Source organism: Argopecten irradians, chromosome 16, assembly GCF_041381155.1.
Source record: "Argopecten irradians isolate NY chromosome 16, Ai_NY, whole genome shotgun sequence".
NCBI lineage: Eukaryota > Metazoa > Mollusca > Bivalvia > Pectinida > Pectinidae > Argopecten > Argopecten irradians.
Window position 1 is genome coordinate 10,122,152 of NC_091149.1, and position 16,940 is coordinate 10,139,091.

General features: G+C 38.4%; 2 protein-coding genes across 3 annotated transcripts in view; both read left to right on the forward strand.

The window, feature by feature from the left end:
* The window catches only part of LOC138310923 (collagen alpha-2(VIII) chain-like), a 31,818-nt gene extending 15,216 nt beyond the window's left edge, over nucleotides 1-16,602 (forward strand). Inside the window, exons 3-4 of one of the 2 annotated variants that reach the window (XM_069252247.1) lie at nucleotides 11,295-11,324; nucleotides 16,099-16,602. In XM_069252247.1, the coding sequence (XP_069108348.1) occupies nucleotides 11,295-11,324; nucleotides 16,099-16,505 (437 nt within the window). In that variant the 3' untranslated portion in view covers nucleotides 16,506-16,602. Of the gene's footprint in view, nucleotides 1-11,294; nucleotides 11,325-11,625; nucleotides 11,852-16,098 lie in introns of those variants that run through there. The other variant, XM_069252249.1, reaches the window with a different exon arrangement.
* LOC138310764 (IgM protease-like) lies at nucleotides 12,856-15,143 on the forward strand. Its single transcript, XM_069252101.1, has 4 exons — nucleotides 12,856-13,612; nucleotides 13,884-14,117; nucleotides 14,779-14,808; nucleotides 14,998-15,143. The coding sequence occupies exons 1-4, from the start codon at nucleotides 13,537-13,539 to the stop codon at nucleotides 15,141-15,143; spliced, it is 486 nt and encodes a 161-aa protein (XP_069108202.1). The 5' UTR covers nucleotides 12,856-13,536.
* Nucleotides 16,603-16,940: the final 338 nt, after the last annotated feature.

The window sequence follows — 16,940 nt, forward strand, 5'->3', positions numbered from 1 at the left end:
TAAATGTATGACATGCAAACCAAATCAGCAATGATCTGGATTGTGACTTTAACCATTACGGAACATTATGATACAATGTATATGTCCAAATTAGATGGCATGACATGACAAACATTTTAACAAACCATACCAATGTACAGTATTGTATCTACATGTAAACTGTTATGTGTGTACACAATTGCGTTGTGGTTTATGCACATGTTCACCGATTTCAAATATAAAACCAGTATACATGAACCAAACCAAACCAGTATGACCAAAAACACGTAAAGGTACCAGACCAGTATCGGACATAGAACCAAACCAAACCAGTATCATGAGATTTCCAAACCCCAGTATGCATGAAAACTAGTACCAGTAGTACATGAACCAAACCAAACCAGTATGACATGAACCAAAACCAAACCAGTATGGACATGAACCAAAACCAAACTTGCAGAAATCATTAACTCCAAAGAAATGAACCAGTATGACAGAACCAAACCAAACTGTTTCACTTGAACCAAAAATTGTGACTCTGAACCAAAAACCACTAGAACCAGGATCAGCCTTATGCTGATGAACCTAACCAAAACACAGTATGGCATGAACCACAAACCAGTTATGGCATGAAACCATATACAGATCCAGTTATGGCATGGAACCAAACCAAACCAGTATGGCATGAACCTTACAAACCGTATGGCATGAATGAACCCAACGCCCAACCTGATATGGCATGAACCAAAACCTAATAACAGTATGGCATGAACCAAATTCCAAAACCAGATGGATGCTGAATCAAACCAAACACAGTTTGGCCATGGAACCGCAAACCAAACCAGTATGGCATGAACCAAAACAAAGCCAGTATGGCAATGAACCAAAACCAAACCAGTATGGCATGAATCAAACAAACCAGTATGGCATGAACCAACCAAACCAAACCAAGTATGCGATGAACGCAAAGAGACCAATCCAGTATGGCATGTGACCAAAACCAATGACCAGTATGAGCAGTGAACCACATACCAAACCGCAGTGTATGACATAGAACCAACCTATACATAACCAGTTTGTATGTCATGAAACCAAAAACAAACCAGTATGACATTGACACCTCATTAAAGCCAAACCAGTATGGCATGAACCTAAGAGAAGCCAAACCGAGTATGGCGATGTGACCAAAACCTAAAAGTCAGTATGACATGATACCAAATACCATACCAGGATGGCATGAACCACACCAATCCAGTGATGAGACATGAACAAACCCATACTCAGTATGGCATGGAGACAAACCACAAACCCTGACATGTATGCTGAACCAATGACCAATCAGTTGGCACTTAATCGCAAACCAAAACCCAGTATGGAACATGATACCAAGAAACCCAGAAGAAGATGATGACATGAACCATAACCAATACCAGTAATGAACCAAACCAAACCAGTATGGCAGAACCTAAACCTCAAACCAGATGGCATGAACCAAACCAAACTCAGTATGACATGAACCAAAACAAAACAGGTATGGCAATGAACCAAAACCAAAGACCAGTATGGCAAGAAACAGTTGACCAAACCAGTTATGTAGCATGAACCAAACCAAACCAGTCTGGCATGAAACCAAACGTAACATGAACCACAACCAGTATGGCATGAAACCAACCAAACCGTATGACATGAACAACCATGATGACATGAACCAAACCCAAACCAGTATGGCATGGAACCAAACCAAACCAGTATGGCATGAACCAACCCCAAACCAAACCCAAACAGTATGGCATGAACCAAAACCAAACCAAAACCAGTATGACAAACCAGTATGACCAAACCAAACAAACAGTATGACATGAAAAACCAAACCAGTATGGCATGACAAACCATACCAGTATGAACCAGCCCTTATGACATGAACCAAACCATACCAGTATGGCATGAAACCAAACCAAACCAGTATGGCATGAACTGGCATGAAACCAAACCAGTATGGCATGACCAAACCAAACCCATGAACCAACCAAAGCCATGACATGAACAAAACCAAAACCAGTATGATGAAAACCAAACCAAACACTAAACAAAGTATGGCAATGAACCAAACCAAAACCAGTATGGCATGAACCAAACCCAACCCAGTATGCATAAACCAAACCAAAACAGTATGACATGAACCAAACCAAACCAAAACCAGTATGCTATGACACCAAAACCAAAAAGTACCCATGAACCCAAACCAAACCAGTATGGCATGAACCAAACCATAACCAGTATGACATGAACCAAACCAAACCTAGTATGGGAATGAACCAAGCCAAACCAAACCAGTCAGGCATGAACCAACCAAACCAGTATGACATGAAAACCAAACCAAACCCAGTATGACATGAACCCAACCAAACCAAACCAGTATGACATGAACCAAACCAATCCATGTATGGACATGAACCAAACCAAACCAGTATGGCATGAACCAAACCAAATCCAGTATGACATGAACCTCCAAATGCCAAACCAGTATGTCATGAACCTCGCAAACCAAACCAGTATGACATGAACCAAACCAAACCAAACCAGTATGACATGAACCAAAACCAAACCAAACAGTATGGCATGAACAAAACCAATACCAGTATGGCATGAACCAAAACCAAAACATGTATGGCATGAACCAAAACCCAAACCAGTATGACATGAAACCAAACCAAACCAGTATGGCATGAACAAACCAAACCAGTATGTACATGAAACCAAACCAGTACATGTTATGGCATGAACCAAACCAAACCAGTATGACATGAACCAAACCAAACCAGTAGCAAACCAAACCAAGTATGGCATGAACACAACCAAAACCAGTATGACATGAACCAAACCAAACCAGTTTGGCATGAACCAAACCATACCAGTATGGCATGAACCAAACAAACCAAACCCAGTATGGCATGAACCAAACCAAACCAGATGGCATGACAAATGAACCAGTATGCATGAACCAAACCAAAGTCCAGTATGACATGAACCAAACCAAACCAGTATTGGCATGATAACCAAACCAAACCAGTATGGCATGAACCAAACCAAACCTGTATGGACTGGAACAAAACCTCAAACCAGTATGGCATGAACCAACAAACCGTGTATGGCATGAACCAAACCCAAACCAGTATGACATGAACCAAACCAAACCAGTATGACATGAACCAGTTGGCAACCAAAACCAAACCAGTATGGCATGATTCAACCAAAGCCAGTCTGGCAAACAAACCAAACCGAAAACCAGTTTATGGCATGAACCAAACCAAACACAGTATGGCATGAACCAAACCAAACCAGTATGGCATGAACCAAACCAAAACCAGTAATGGCATGAACCAACCACCAAACCAGTATGGCATGAACCAAACCAAACCAGTATGACATGAACCAAACCAAACCAGTATGACATGAACCAAACCAAACCAGTATGGCATGAACCAAACCAAACCAGTATGGCATGAACCAAACCAAACCAGTATGGCATGAACCAAACCAAACCATACCAGTATGGCATGAAACCAAACCAAACCAGTATGGCATGAACCTATCAAACCCATGAACCACCTACCAGTATGGCATGAACCAAACCAAACCAGTATGGACATGAACCAAACAAACCAAACCAAACCAGTATGGCATGAACCAACCAAACCAGTATGACAAACCAAACCAGTATGGCATGAAAACAAACCAAACCAAACCAGTATGGCATGAACCAAAACCAAAACCAACCAAACCAGTATGATCATGAACCAAACCGAAACCAGTATGACATGAACCAAACCAAACCAGTATGGCATGTAAACCAAACCAAACCAGTATGGAATGAACCAAACCAAACCAGTTGGATGAACCAAACCAACAGTATGAACCAAACCAAAACCAGTTTATGGCATGAAACCAAACCAAACCAGTACAGTGATGGCATGAACCAAACCAAACCAGTTTGGCATGAACTCAAACCAAACCAAACCAGTATTGACATGAGACCAAAACTAAAACCAGTAATGACCATGAACCAACCAAACCAAACCAGTATGGCATGAAACCAAACCAAACCAGTATGACATGAACCAAACCAAACCAAACCAGTATGGCATGAACCAAACCAATGAACCAAAACCAGTATGACATGAACCAAACCAAACCAGTATGACATGAACCAAACCAACACAGTATGACATGAACAAACCAAAACCAGTATGGCATGAACCAAAACCAAACCAGTATGGCATGACGTATGGCTATGTGAACCAAACCAAAACCAGTATGACATGGAACCATACCCCAGTATGGAACCAACCAAATCATGAACCAAAAACTTGAAAACAAACCCAGTATGACATGAACCATTCGCTCCAAACCGCATGAACCAAAACCAAACCAGTATGACATGAATCCAAACCAAACCAAAACCTGTATGACTATGAAACAAACCAAACCAGTATGACATGAACCCCAAACCATGGCAAAAACCAGTTTGACATGAACCAAACCCAAACCAGTATGACATGAACCAAACCAAACCAGTATGACATGAACCAAACCAAACCAGTATTGGTGAACAACCACACCAGTATGGCATTGAACCAAACCAAACCAGGTATGGCATGAACCAAACCAAACCAGTATGACATGAACCAAACCATACAGGATGGCATGAACCAAAACCAAACCAAACCAGTATGGCATGAACCTCAACCAAACAGTATGGCAAAACCAGTATGACATGAACCCAAACTTTACCAGTATGGCATGAACCAAAACTCCAAAACAGTATGGCATGGAAACCAAAACCTGTATGGCATGAGACCAAACCAAACCAAGTATGGACATGAAACCAAACCAAACCCTGTATGGACATGAACCCAAAAAACCAGTAATACACCAAACCAAACCAGTATGACATTGAAACCAAACCAAAACCAGTATGGCATGAACCAACCCAAACAAGCATGGACATGAAGCCGAAACCAAACCGTATGGCATGACACTCCAAATGAAACCAGTATGGCGCAAACCAAACCAGTATGACATGAACTGTATGGCCAGAACCAAAACCAAACCAGTGTGGCATCGAAACCAAACAAACCAGTAATGCATGAACAACCAAACCAGTATGGGCTTGAATACCAAATCAAATCCAGTATGGCATGAACCAAACCAAACCCAAAACCCAGTATGGCATGACACCAAAACCAAACCAGTATGGCATGAACCAAACCAAACCAGTATGACATGAAACCCAAACCTAAAACCAGTATGACATGAACCAAAACCAAAACCAGTATTATGACATGAAACCAGTATGGCATAACCAAACCTTACCAGTATGGCAATGATAAACCAAACCAGTATGACATGAAACTCAAAAACCCGTATGACATGAACCAACAAACCAGCAGTATGACATGACAGTATGGCATGAACCAAAACCAGTTAACCAGAACCAAACCAAACCAGTTATGGACATGAAACCCAAACCCAAACCAGTATGGCATGAACCAAACCAGAACAGTATGACATGAACCAAAAACCAGTATGGCATGAACCAAACCAAACCAGTATGACATGAACCAAAACCAAACCAGTATGGCATGACATGAACCAATGTACCAAACCAGTATGGACATGAACCAAACCAAACCAGTATGGGCATGAGAACCAAACCAAACCAGTATGGCATGAACCAAACCAAACCAGTATAACATGAACCGAAACCAAACCAGTATGGCATGAACCAAAACCATAACCAGTATGACTGTGAACCAACCAAACCAAACCAGTATGGCTTGGCCTGTATGGCATGAACCAAACCAAACCAAACCAGTATGGCATGGAACCAAACCATAACCAGTATGGATGTCTGGATGAACCAAAAACCAAACCAGTATGACATGAACCATGGCAAACCAAACCAAACCAAACAGTATGACATGAACCAAACCAAGTACCAAGTCCAAAACTCCAGTTTGACATGAACCAAACCTAAAACCAAACCAGTATGACATGAACCAAACCATACCAGTATGACATGAGACCAAAACCAAACCAGTATGGCATGAACCACCAAACCAATCCCAGTATGACATGAACCAAAACCAACCAAAACCAGTATGGACATGAACCAAACCAAAACCAGTATGGGACATGTAACCAAACCAAACCAGTATGTCATGAACCAAGACCAAAACCAGTATGACATGAAAAACCCAAACCAGACCAGTATGGCATGAACCAAAACAACCAAAACCTGGCAAACCAAAGTATGGCATGAACCAAAACCAAACCAGTATGGACTGAAACCAAACCAAACCAGTATGGCATTGAACCAAACCAAAAACCCGTATTTCATGAACCTGGAACAAACCAAACCAGTATGGACATGAACCCTAAACAAACAACCAGTACTGTCATGCCCCAAACTCAAACGCCAAACCAGTATGTCATGAACCCAAACCAAATACCAGTATTGACAGAACCAAACCAGTATTATATGACCAAACCAATCAGTATGGCATGAACCCACAGAAACCCAGTATGACATGAACCAAACATATCAGTATGACATGAACCCAAATCCTAAACCAAAGTATGGCATAGTACAACAAACCGCATACCAGTTATGACATGAAAATGAACCACCAACCCGTATGGCATGAACCAAACGCAAACCAGTATGACATGAACCAAACCAAACCAGTAGGCATGACATGAACCAAACCAAACCAGTATGGCATGAATCAAAACCACAACCAGTACTCCATGGAACCTGACAAACCAGCTATGGCATGAACCAAACTCACACCCAGTATGGCATAGAACCAAACCAACCAGTATGGCATGAACCAAACCATACAGTATGGCAATGACCAAACCATATCCAGTATGGCATGAACCAAACCTCTAAACCAGTAGTGGCATGAAACTCCAAACAAGAACCCAGTATGGCCATGAACCAAACCGAAACCAGGTATGGCATGAACCCAAACAAAACCAGTCTGGCCATGAACCATATATAAATACATTCACGAAATGTAACTACATCTTGAGTAAATCCGTCGTTAATATTTATTGTTTGGTTTCGTTACCAAGGTATTAGATATGTGTCTTAAAACACACTAACAATTTATTTTGAATAAATATACAAAAGGCCGTTATATTGTCCTCTTATCTACAAGTCAAAATGTATGTCTACATAAAACTCGGGTCAGGTCTTATCGATTACTATATATACGTGTTGCTGTTTCAATCGGAATCATTCCGGACGATATTGGTGAACATGGCATGGAGGTTTGTTTTTACGGTGTGCGTCCTAATACTGGACGTGTCGTTATGTCTAGCCAGTCCTTCTATGGTTGGAGACGGGTCCACTGATCCAGTGTTGCTTCAGGTCCAACGTCTCCTGCTAAAACACGAGGCTCAAATAGGTAACGAGCGACAGCCGTTTCTACTTGAATTATTTCATATATTTATTGAATGTTTTAGTGACGTTTTTGATTATTCAAATTACCATTTTTTTAATGAACACGGCAGTTCCTGCTATTTGTTTTTAATTTGATCAATGTCATTATCGATTTCACAACCGTCCTTGTGAGATGTAACTGATTAATAAAATCTGTTACCTGTAAGTGATCGAGATCGGGTTATCTCAGTCGAGGGCTAAGATTTTTGTAACATAATCCCAACCGAGGCGTTAGCCGAGGTTGGGATGTTACAAAATCTTAGCCCGAGACTGAGATAACCCGATCTCGATCACTTACAGGTAATATATTTTTTTTCTCGCACCTCCCTATATATCTAGTTGTATATAAATAAACCCCACCTATATCCGTTTAGAGTGCACGAGTATCCCGTCTGGGGCCTCTCGGATCAACAACCACATCATCTTCGTTTCGAATTTAGTCCTTCCGCGTAGGAATATAGTTCGGTCATATCAATGGAATAACAAGGATCAAACGGTACATATTATTTTAATAATAATCAAACAACAACCAAACCACACAAAGTAATAGCATCAACAACGAAAAACAGTTTGAATGCATAGTTGTCTTATAGTATTATCTAGGTCGTGTGACGTCACTCACAAACTTGTTTTTCCGGAAAAATTTACAAATCGTCGTCGGAGTCGATGATAACTGCACGTCTAAATGTAGCTCCACGATTTGTTGGTGGGTTGATGATTGGATTGTTGTTAATTGTAATGTTAAAAACACCACCATTTATAACACTTCCTGTAAAAACAGACCGTTCTGATGCCTGTTGTGCACATGTGTTTGATTGTCGGTACACGCTTGGGACATGGATTTGACTTCCATCAACGGGATTAGGTCTAACGTTAGACCTAGTGTTACAAAGCATGGATGAAATGTCGTGTTTTTGAGTACTCGTCATCGCCCGGTAATTGTTAAGAGAATTTGGATTTTTGTGGCCGGTTATTTGCACAGCATGTGTATCCGGGATGTTATTTTCCAGAAGTTTCTGGCAGAGATGTTTCCTGACAGATGTGTTTGTAAGTCTTTTCTCACCTTTTATGTTTGCATTGATTGTCATTGTTTTCATTAGATTTTTTAATTTGTTCTGACCAACAGGGCATCTCGTAAACCATTGGTCATACTTTGTTGGATTTTTTAGTGTACTAGCGGCCAGGTAGAATGGGTGGTCTTTTCCGGAGAAGTCACTGGGCCTTTTTTCTTTGTATGTTTTATATATTTTTAACCGGACATCTCTCGGGGTTTTCCAAAGTTTTATAAGCTCTTGGTTTCTTTCTAAACAAAGATATGTCTGCTGCCCCGTCCTGGTCTTTGTCTGTCGTTCATTATATTCCAGGTATTCCCTTTCCAATTCCGGATCATATCCGTGATGGATGTCTCCCCAGCATAGAGCCCTGTGTTCCGCTGCCCCACCCCTCATTCCAAACAACAAAGTGTTGTTAAACCATAACGTGTTTAAAATTGAGTTCGGGGAATTTACTCCAAGTTCTCCAGCATCATAGAGCTGATTGATTTCAGCGTCGGAAATAGCATCTGCGGTTTTTGGTTGGTTTCCTAATCCTTGTTTTTTTAAGATGTTTTTGTTTGCTTTTTAATGTATTTCTTGTTTTTGAGAAACAAACGGATGTTATCAAACTCTCCCCGTATTTCCTCTGTTTAAGTACCCTTTCAAAGCTTCCTAACATTCCCCTTAGACTTGTTGGTTCGTACTCCGAACCATCTTTTTGTCGGACACTCATGAAAAATTGAGCGAGAATTGATCGAGCTCACTATATGGAATGTCTGAGATTTCACGGGTTTCTTCCTGTGTTGATAAAAAATCTCGAAGCAGCTTTACATGCCCAGATGTCTTTCTTTTGGTGTTCGTATTTTCATTTTCTGTTATGAAATCGTCTACATCATCAGGTGTAGTTGCTATGAATCTTGGGTTAAAGGTCTGATTTTATTTTTTTTTGACAGGCTAGGTGACAGTATTTTAGATTCATTAATCTCGCGATCCATAGGGTATTTAGGTCCACCATAGGTAACATTAAGAGTGTTCGCCCGAGGGGGTAGGCTAGTTGCGCTGGGTAGGGAAGAGAATGTCCCTGGCAATGGAGCTGTGGCTAGTTGATTATGGGTTGGATTGGCAATAGATAGGCCCGGGGGTGGGGGCGACTCACTTGTTGGCTGAGGCGGAGAGTTTTGTGGATTGAACAGTTGAAGAATTTCCTTATCAAATACAACATGGTCATCAAGGCCTTTGATTAACTCGTGTCTTGCACACCTGATTATCTCGCCGTCAAAGGAGTGAATAACGTAATATGTATATGCTCCTAAAGGTTTTTCAATAGACACAATTTTAACACGTTTTCCATTTTGTCCAACACGTACAGTATCACCAACTCTGAAGTACATGTTTTTCTTGATCGATCGAGCAGACGATTATCGAACCGAATAATCGACAAGTGATGACGTAATAAAAAATGTGTTGTCATTAAATGATGACGTTTTGTTTTTTGTTGTGCAAACTTTAAATCAGCTGATGATCTGGATTGTGACTTTATTTACCATTACGGAACATTATTGATACAATGTATATGTCGGCAAATTAGATATGACAACATTTTAACAATTTATACAATGTACAGTATTGTATCTACATGTATAACTGTTATGTGTGTACACATATTGCGTTGTGGTTTATGCACTTGTTCACCGATTTCAGAATATAACGTCACTTGCGCGGATGAATACATGAATGAGTTAAAATTCCGCCAAAAATCACGTAAAGGTACCAGACAGATCGGACGAGATAGAAAAATCTAGCACCGGGTATCACGTGAGATTTCCCTGTCCGAGGTGCGAGAATCTAGTACCTAGTACATGTAGTGTTAAAGCCTATAGGTGTGATGAGATTTTTTTCTCAATATTCAGAGGCCCTTCAAAAGGAAAACATCCGACTTGCGGAGAAATCTTTAACTCTCGAAGGAGAAGTGAAATTTCTTCGAGAGAAAACTGTTTCACTTGAAGAGAAAATTGTGACTCTCGAAGACAAAATCACTTCACTAGAACAGGATCAGCCTTCTGCTGATGAGACCGAGATCACTAGACCGTGTCCCAGAAGAATCGATGGAATTGATGGATCCCGAATAACGAGACAACCAAAAGGTACGAATCGGTTCCTGATATATGATAAACATTAAATATATGTGAGATATATGGCAAATTGTGCACATTATGATCAAAGCTTGCAACTCGTTACAAATGAAGTTAAGACCAAAATAAATCTTTTTGGCCTCTGAGCCACCGCGAATTAGCTCTGTAACGTCACTGCGACCATAATATTCCAACTGTTACTTCTAAAGACATATATGACAGTAATAGCAACAGTTGTTTTCCATATAAAACTGGATCCTTATAGAAATATGTATTTTAAGTAATTCGTAATGTCCAACTTATAACCATACAAACACACATTATGTACATAAACCGTTCACATTGGAACTGTATTATTTGTTTCATGCACAATAAGTGATTCCGTTTTAAATCTTACGTATAATTGTTCCTTTCAGGCTTGTATTTCCTGACCTCGGTCTACGGAATGTACAATATGTGTCATGCGCAAAAATTATATTATTGATGCGTATCACGTGATGACGTGAACAACAGATAGCGTGAATCTTTTGTTGTAATCTTTAATTAATGCCTCTAATGTTTATTGTTATGACTATTGATTTCTTGCTGCAGTCATTTATCATTTGTTTTCAAATTCATTACAATTATTTTTGTTTTCAGATGGTGTCAAGAAAATGAGCAAACGTGTTGGTAAGTCAATGTTATATTTTTGTTTATAATTGATATTTTCTTTTATTTCTGTTTACTCTATATCTGTTTCCTGGGTTCTCTCTATGTTGAGATTCATGAAAATTGCCCACTATTTCTTATAAATGATTTTCGGCTTATATTGTTAAAGTTGCTATAATGATATTTCGATCTCTATTGCATAAGTTGTTTCCTAATATACATACATATACAATGTTATCCTTTCTAAGTCACTTCCTCATGAAATAAATTCCTATGTATCATATCAACTCATACCAACATCAGACCTTGTTTTATTTTGTAGACTCCACCACTGATAGTATATAATTGCATTTCACGCCATTCTCACACACACCATAACAGATCCAGGTACCGACCATATTGTTCAGTTTGACAAAATGGTTACAAATATTGGCTCTCATTTCAATTCTCAAACTGGTGAATTTATCTGTCGAGAAGTTGGTGTTTACAAGTTTTCCTGGATGATTTACATGAATGGCAATCAGTACATCGATACAGAATTGGTTCGTAATGGCGAGGTCATAGGATCAAGCATCAGTGGAGACACGGTATGGGGTACAACTGGCTCAGCCTCGGCAATAACAATGCTAGTTCCTGGTGACTTAGTTTGGGTACGAGTATCAGGGCACAATAGTGGAGCCGATATCTACCCGACCCGTACGATGTTTAACGGATTTCGTCTGCACTAAGTGAAAAATCAACACATCTCAATGCACTTATGCTATTCCATGTACGATGCAACATCAATTGTATGCCGTTGATGGTAAACAAAATATGTATCAATAAATATCAAAGTTATTGTTCAGAGTTTGTGGTATGTCTTTATGTAGTACCAAACAACCTATTTAATTTGGTTTATTGTATTTACGTCCTATTATTATCCAGGATCTTTTTTTGTACTCGTCAAACCTAATAATACAAACCAAATTATATGCTCGTTAAACCTATTATACACCAAACCAAATTACAGGTTCCTTAAAGCAAACTGAATAAATTGCTACCGTGTATGCTGTTGAAAATGAATGAGCATGACTACATTAAATGTTACCGAGGGTAGGGTAAAGATGCTAGTTGTTTCATCATCAAAAAACCTAATATTTGCCATATTAAATGTTTTATTATTTTTATTACTCTTGGTACGTTATACTCAAACCTCATACATAGTCGTTTCTGAAAAAGCTTTTACGCCATTGTTTTAATCTAGAATTTGTCTATCATTTTCTTGTTCATCAATCTATTGTAGCTTACCCTAGTTAAGACAAGCCGTGAATGAAACTACAACTAAATATGTTGTTGTCTTTCTCTGGAATCATTCAGAGAAAAGTTCTATCTTACGGCATATTTCGACTGTATTGAAATCTAATACATACATGTATTCCGTCTTTGCATATTACAGAGTTAGCTCCCTTGCGGGTAGGTATCGATTGTTAAGTCATTATTTTGTGAGCGCAATTCACGTCGTTTTTCTCCGAAATTCTCTCCGAAACGTATGACGTTACGCTCGCAAACACATGATATTACAATTAATACCTACCCGCAAGTGCAGATAACTCTGTAATATGCAAATTCGGAATATATAAAAGAGCATAAACAAGAACATCATTAAAAATCGGAATGGGGTATCATGGATCAGGAAGTAAGTTTTTTATAGAAGTAGGAAGAAGTATTTAGCCATTATAATATCGTGAGGTTGTAATCGGCTTATATATAGAATGTGTATTGCCATCTGCCAATTCCCATGTATTTTTTTCGAATTTGACCAAACTGTAATGGGAATGGGCTACCTGATAAGCAAAGAACGCCTACACTTTTAGATATACACGATATATCCTAGAACTCTCACCATTGAAACCATACATAAATACATTCACGAAATGTAACTACATCTTGAGTAAATCCGTCGTTAATATTTATTGTTTGGTTTCGTTTCCAAGGTATTAGATATGTGTCTTAAAACACACTAATAATTTATTTTGAATAAATTTACCAAAGGCCGTTATATTGTCCTCTTATCTACAAGTCAAAATGTATGTCTACATAACACTCGGGTCAGGTCTTATCGATTACTATATATACGTGTTGCTGTTTCAATCGGAATCATTCCGGATGATATTGGTGAACATGGTACGGAGGTTTGTTTTTTACGGTGTGCGTCCTAATACTGGACGTGTCGTTAGGTCTAGCAAGTCCTTCAATGGTTGGAGACGGGTCCACTGATCCAGTGTTGCTTCAGGTCCAACGTCTCCTGCTAAAACACGAAGCTCAAATAGGTAACACCGACAGCCGTTTCTCACTTGAATTATTTCATATATCTATTGAATGTTTTAGTGACGTTTGATTATTCAAATAACCTTTTTTTTCTGAATGAACACGGCAGTTCCTGCTATTTTTTTTAAATCTGATAAATGTCATTATCGATTCCACAACCGTCCTTGTGAGATGTAACTGATTCTAGTACCCAGTACCCTGTACATCCTTGTAATGTTCATGCTTATAATGTTAAAGCCTATAGGTGTGATGATATTTTTTCTCAATATTCAGAGGCCCTTCAAAAGGAAAACATCCGACTTGCGGAGAAATCTTTAACTCTCGAAGGAGAAGTTAAATTTCTTCAAGAGAAAACTGTTTCACTTGAAGAGAAAATTGTGACTCTCGAAGACAAAATCACTTCACTAGAAAAGGATCAGCCTTCTGCTGATGAGACCGAGATCACTAGACCGTGTCCAGAAGAATCGAATGGAATTGATGGATCCCGAATAACGAGACAACCAAAAGGTACGAATCGGTTCCTGATATATGATAAACATTAAATATATGTGAGATATATGACAAATTGTGCACATTATGATCAAAGCTTGCAACTCGTTACAAATGAAGTTTAGTCCAAAATAAATCTTTTTGGCCTCTGAGCCACCGCGGATTAGCTCTGTAACGTCACTGGCGACCATAATATTCCAACTGTGTACTTCTAAAGACATATATGTATATGAACTTATATCCATATGAGTCAAGGAAGTAATATCAACAGTTGTTTTCCATAAAACACTGGATCCTTATAGACATATGTATTTTAAATATTCGTAATGTCCAACTTATAACCATACATAAACACATTATGTACATAAACCGTTCACATTGGAACTGTATTATTTGTTTCATGCACAATAAGTGATTCCGTTTTAAATCTTACGTATAATTGTTCCTTTCAGGCTTGTATTGTTTATTTCCTTTTTTCCTGACCTCGGTCTACGAAATGTACAGTATGTCATGCGCAAAAACTATATTATTGATGCGTATCATTTGATGACATGAACTACAGGCATTTTGTTGTAATCTTTAATTAATGCTTCTAATGTTTATTGTTATGACTATTGATTTCTTGCTGTAGTCATTTATCATTTGTATTCAAACTCATTACAATTATTTTTGTTTTCAGATGGTGTCAAGAAAATAAGCAAACGTGTCGGTAAGTCAGTGTTATATTTTTGTTTATAATCATTTTTTTATTTCTGTTTACTCTATATCTGTTTCCTTGGTTTTCTCTAATTCATGAAAATTCTCGAAGGAGAAGTTAAATTTCTTCATCCTTTCCAAGAGAAAACTGTTTCACTTGAAGAGAAAATTGTGACTCTCTCGAAGACATAAAAATCACTAGGGACTTCACTAGAACAGGATCAGCCTTCTGCTGATGAGACCGAGATCACTAGACCGTGTCCAGAAGAATCGAATGGAATTGATGGATCCCGAATAACGAGACAACCAAAAGGTACGAATCGGTTCCTGATATATGATAAACATTAAATATATGTGAGATATATGACAAATTGTGCACATTATGATCAAAGCTTGCAACTCGTTACAAATGAAGTTTAGTCCAAAATAAATCTTTTTGGCCTCTGAGCCACCGTGGATTAGCTCTGTAACGTCACTGGCGACCATAATATTCCAACTGTGTACTTCTAAAGACATATATGTATATGAACTTATAACCATATGAGTCAAGGAAGTAATATCAACAGTTGTTTTCCATAAAACACTGATCCTTATAGACATATGTATTTTAAATAATTCGTAATGTCCAACTTATAACCATACATACACACATTATGTACATAAACCGTTCACATTGGAACTGTATTATTTGTTTCATGCACAATAAGTGATTCCGTTTTAAATCTTACGTATAATTGTTCCTTTCAGGCTTGTATTGTTTATTTCCTTTTTTCCTGACCTCGGTCTACGAAATGTACAGTATGTGTCATGCGCAAAAACTATATTATTGATGCGTATCATGTGATGACATGAACTACAGGCATTTTGTTGTAATCTTTAATTAATGCTTCTAATGTTTATTGTTATGACTATCGATTTCTTGCTGTAGTCATTTATCATTTGTATTCAAATTCATTACAATTATTTTTGTTTTCAGATGGTGTCAAGAAAATAAGCAAACGTGTCGGTAAGTCAGTGTTATATTTTTGTTTATTATCATTGTTTTTATTTCTGTTTACTCTATATCTGTTTCCTTGGTTTTTTCTATGTTGTGATTCATGAAAATTGCCCACTATTTCTTATAAAAGATCTTCGGCTTATATTGTTTTAGTTGCTATAATGATATTTCGATCCCTATTGCATATGTTGTTTCCTAATATACATACATATACAATGTCATCCTTTCCAAGTCTCTTCCTTATGAAATAAAATCCTATGTATCATATCAATTCATTCTAACATCAGACTTTGTTTTATTTTGTAGACTCCACCACTGACAGTATAATTGCTTTCCAAGCCATTCTCACACACACCATAACAGATCCAGGTACCGACCATATCATTAAGTTTGACAAAATGGTCACAAATATCGGCTCTCACTACAATTCCCAGACTGGCGTGTTTATTTGTCCTGTAGTTGGCGTTTACAAGTTTTCGTGGATGATTTACATGATTGGTAGTCAATACATCTACACAGAATTGGTTCGTAATGGCGAGGTTATAGGATCAAGCGTCAGTGGAGACACAGCATGGGGTTCAACAGGTTCAGCCTCGGCAATAACAATGCTGGTTCCTGGTGACTCAGTTTGGGTTCGAGTGACAGGAGACCGCAGTGGTGGAGCCGACATACATCCGACGCATACAATGTTTAACGGATTTCGTCTGCACTAAGCGAAATGACAAAATCTGTCGATGTAGTTTTGATATTGCAATGTACGAAGTAACATTGATTATATGTCATTAATTGTAAACAATAAAAATGCTATCAATAAAGGTTTGTTCGGATTATTTGTATGCTTGTATTTTCCTAGCCGAGATACACCAAAGTCTATTAAAGTGGTAGTTTCTGCTCCTGCTCGGCATAATAGGGGTGGAACGAATTGTTGCCTGTTGTCAGTATAATGTGACCTCCTGATGGAGGTGAATTTGGCAGCATGCTTCAGTGAGACAGTCGTATATAAAAAGCTGACAATTCAACTATCACAAGGAGACACAACAAGAATATAGCACAGCAATTGATAACTTAGAGACATTCAGGGAGACATATTACGTATGCATTATCTGTTATTTAACCCCTTTTAATTTAATTGAAATAAACTCTTGTTG

Bases quoted from the DNA above. Each gene is read 5' to 3' on its own strand.
- LOC138310764 (XM_069252101.1), top strand. From the start codon at position 13,537: ATGGTTGGAGACGGGTCCACTGATCCAGTGTTGCTTCAGGTCCAACGT. The intron at 13,613-13,883 runs GTAACACCGACA...CTCAATATTCAG, and splicing joins AAAACACGAAGCTCAAATAG to AGGCCCTTCAAAAGGAAAAC. The intron at 14,809-14,997 runs GTAAGTCAGTGT...AAAAATCACTAG, and splicing joins GAAAATAAGCAAACGTGTCG to GGACTTCACTAGAACAGGAT.